This window comes from Bactrocera latifrons, unplaced genomic scaffold (genome assembly GCF_001853355.1).
Source record: "Bactrocera latifrons isolate USDA-ARS-PBARC rearing strain unplaced genomic scaffold, ASM185335v1 scaffold_2226, whole genome shotgun sequence".
In the NCBI taxonomy this organism is placed as follows: domain Eukaryota; kingdom Metazoa; phylum Arthropoda; class Insecta; order Diptera; family Tephritidae; genus Bactrocera; species Bactrocera latifrons.
The window spans coordinates 1-2,971 of record NW_017535771.1 but is presented as its reverse complement, the minus strand read 5'-3'; the positions used below and the strand labels follow the sequence as shown (position 1 = coordinate 2,971).

The following is a 2,971-nucleotide window of genomic DNA, read 5'->3' as shown; positions in this document are numbered from 1 at the left end:
GTATTTAAAATTGTGCAAAGCACAACACAGACTACGTCGAAAGTAAGGTTAGGTTGCAACATTTATATTTAAGATAACCTCAATCAACTTTTTGCCTATTGAAAATCAGAAAAAAAAAACACAAAAGAAGTTTTATAACGATGCCACTCAAAACTGCTTAAAACTTTCGAAATGCTTGGTGTAGTTTTGAGTTTATTTTATTCAGACATATGAAATTTTTTAATTAATTTTTGTTTTATTTTAAATGTTTGTTGTAGAGCGCACAACAACGCTGTAACAAATATTTTAGAATTCCAAAAAATTATAATATTTTTGAAACTAATAACGACAAATGACGGTAAAAAATATGTATGTATGTATATATATGCTTGTACTGTGGTTATATTTTGAAATGAGCATAAGGAAAACAAACCAATAACATTTACAACTGGTGAATGTTTCAACATTTGTGTTGTACGGGAGAATTTTTTTTTTCACATTTTATTATTGTATTTTCTTTTTTTGAATCAAACAAATTACACAATTGATAACCTATTTACGCTAGTTGATATTTAACTATGCTTGTGGCATGGTCGCAGTTAAATTATATATTTTCGCTGTTTGTACATTACGTTTGCTAAAAAATGTTTTTTTTTTTACTTTTCTTTGTTTTTGTATCATTCTATCGTACTAACGGTATATGCTTGCCTTGCAATGGCCCACGACCACAGCAGCGCTGTAATATCCACTCATTGCCGCGCTAAACTGAGTTCGACGTCAAATGTAAAGAAAATCGAAGCGCTTATACCACGCATTGCTCATCCGAAGCAGGCATTGGAACGCATTCAGCTTTTAAAATATCACGTTGCAACGCTGCAAAAAATTGATGCTCCAGCATTGTTTTTGGTGTCGGCCATTTCGGGTGCTTTCTTTTTTTTTTGTTGTGTTGCTTTAAATATTACAAAAATGTTTAGCAAATTTTGAAATAATTTACATATTTTTGTAGTAGCATCCTTTATTAACTTTTCGTTTCTTTTTTCTACTGCCTTGGCAACTTTATAGATAACTGCTTTTGCTTTTTGTTTATGTTTGGTTTTTTGCTTATTTTTTGTTGGTGTGTGTATGTGTGTGTATACTCACATAAATGTTACATAGTAACTCAATATGGAAAAATGTTGTGTAAGAAACGTAAAAATCGTCTATAAATCATTAATTTAAAGCGTACAGCACAACGGTTTAACGGTTTTTAATGTAAAAGTATAAACAAAAAAGTTTTTGTGACAGTCAAAACAAACAAAAAATTGCAGAGTTTACAAAAGTATGCGCGCATATAGGTAAATGTAGATGTATGTATGTATATATGTGTGTTTAGTTAAATTTTGTGTTTGTTGCTGTTTTGGGTTTTGTACATTAGTTGCATAATTATTTTGAGAAAACCGAAATAATAGCAGTGCAGCACAGAAAGAGTCTTTAAATTAACTAGTTATTTTATTTAAATTGTTTCATTTATATTTTTATAATAGTAGTATGTATGTATGTATATATAATTTGTTTATAACTAACTTTAACCATTTTCGCAGTTATAAATTTTATTTTATTTTTAAATTTATTACCTTTTGTAGTTTTATTTTTATTTTTTATTTCTTGTATATATGTATATAATAATAAATTGTAGTATGTATGCACTTATTAAATTATCGCTTGATGTTTCTTGTGTTTTTTGTTTGTAATTTTATTTTCAGTTATTATTGTAGTTGCAATCGTAACTGTAGTGTACAAAATAAATTATGTTTATTTATTGGTTTGTATTTTTTGTTTTAATGGTATTACTTTTATTTAGTTTGTATTTAATAGTAGTAGTTGTAGTTGCAATATGTACTAATATTGGTAGTTGTAGCAGTAATTGTTGCCGTTTCATTATTATTATAATTATATTTATATATGTATATAATATATGATGTATGTATATGTATTTTAGCGGTTTAAACTTTTTATTTATTATTTTTACTTTTAAATTGTATTATAATTATATAAACTGTTCTTTATCATGTGGTTTTTGCTGTTCATTTCGCTGATGTGGCTGTGCGCGCCATTACGTCCACTACTGCCATTGCTATATATTTGTTGTTTGTTTACTTTCTTTGTTGTTGTTGTTGCTACTGTCACAGTAAGTATCTCAAGAACTGCTGCAGTCACCGCCACAACTACGCAGCGCCAGTGAAAAACGTAAAAAATACACACGCTTACAATGCAATGAAAATGCGGCCAATGAATCACCGGTCGGTGGACGCTCAGACACATTTGACAAGTGCATATACACATCGCGTTGTTGTAGTCCGTTATCATGCAATTATTTCACGTTGCCTTAGTAGTAGAAGAGATGCTGCAGCACGCAAACTAAGCGAGCGCTAACAGTTTTGATAACAAAACAAAACAATATTGTTTTTGTTCTTCATCTGGTGTTGGTATGCGCGCTGTGGCGGTGACTTGGCTTGCGGCAGCATCGACGTTACGGAATTTGCTTTCAACAGCAATTGTGGTTGCTTCACTTGATTTGCTTGTTTCTTGGTTTTTTTGCAGTTGGTGTTGTTTTTGTTGTTGTTGCTGATGTTGCTTCTCAAAATATGGATGACGATGATGCTGATGACAATGATGGCAGTAATGATCATAAGGACGATCAACAAATTGGTAACGACGTTGGCGATTATAACGTCATACGCATTTTATTCGATTCTATTGCATCGATGCAAGACCAGCCGAGCTGCTGATGTGCGATGAATTACCTAATGTGGATGCCATGTCCTGGTAGCTGAACTGTTGGTGTGGAAAATATGAGAGATATTTATTTAATTAATTATATTATATATACATGAATAAAATTAGGCTATGTACACTTTTTTTTGACACTAGCCGTCTTAAAACACGAACAAGAAAAACGCTAAGCAGGTTAACGGGATTGTCCTTTACAAATAAAGGTAGCTTCTGCACGAAA

General features: G+C 31.1%; 1 protein-coding gene across 1 annotated transcript; it reads right to left on the bottom strand.

Annotated features, from left to right (window-relative positions):
- Window positions 1-1,794: 1,794 nt before the first annotated feature.
- LOC108968637 (RAC serine/threonine-protein kinase-like) lies at window positions 1,795-2,793 on the bottom strand (the record flags this gene model as incomplete). Its single annotated transcript, XM_018932764.1, is given in 1 exon segment — window positions 1,795-2,793. A coding segment is annotated over 1 exon segment (81 nt), but the record flags the coding sequence as incomplete, so codon positions are not given.
- Window positions 2,794-2,971: the final 178 nt, after the last annotated feature.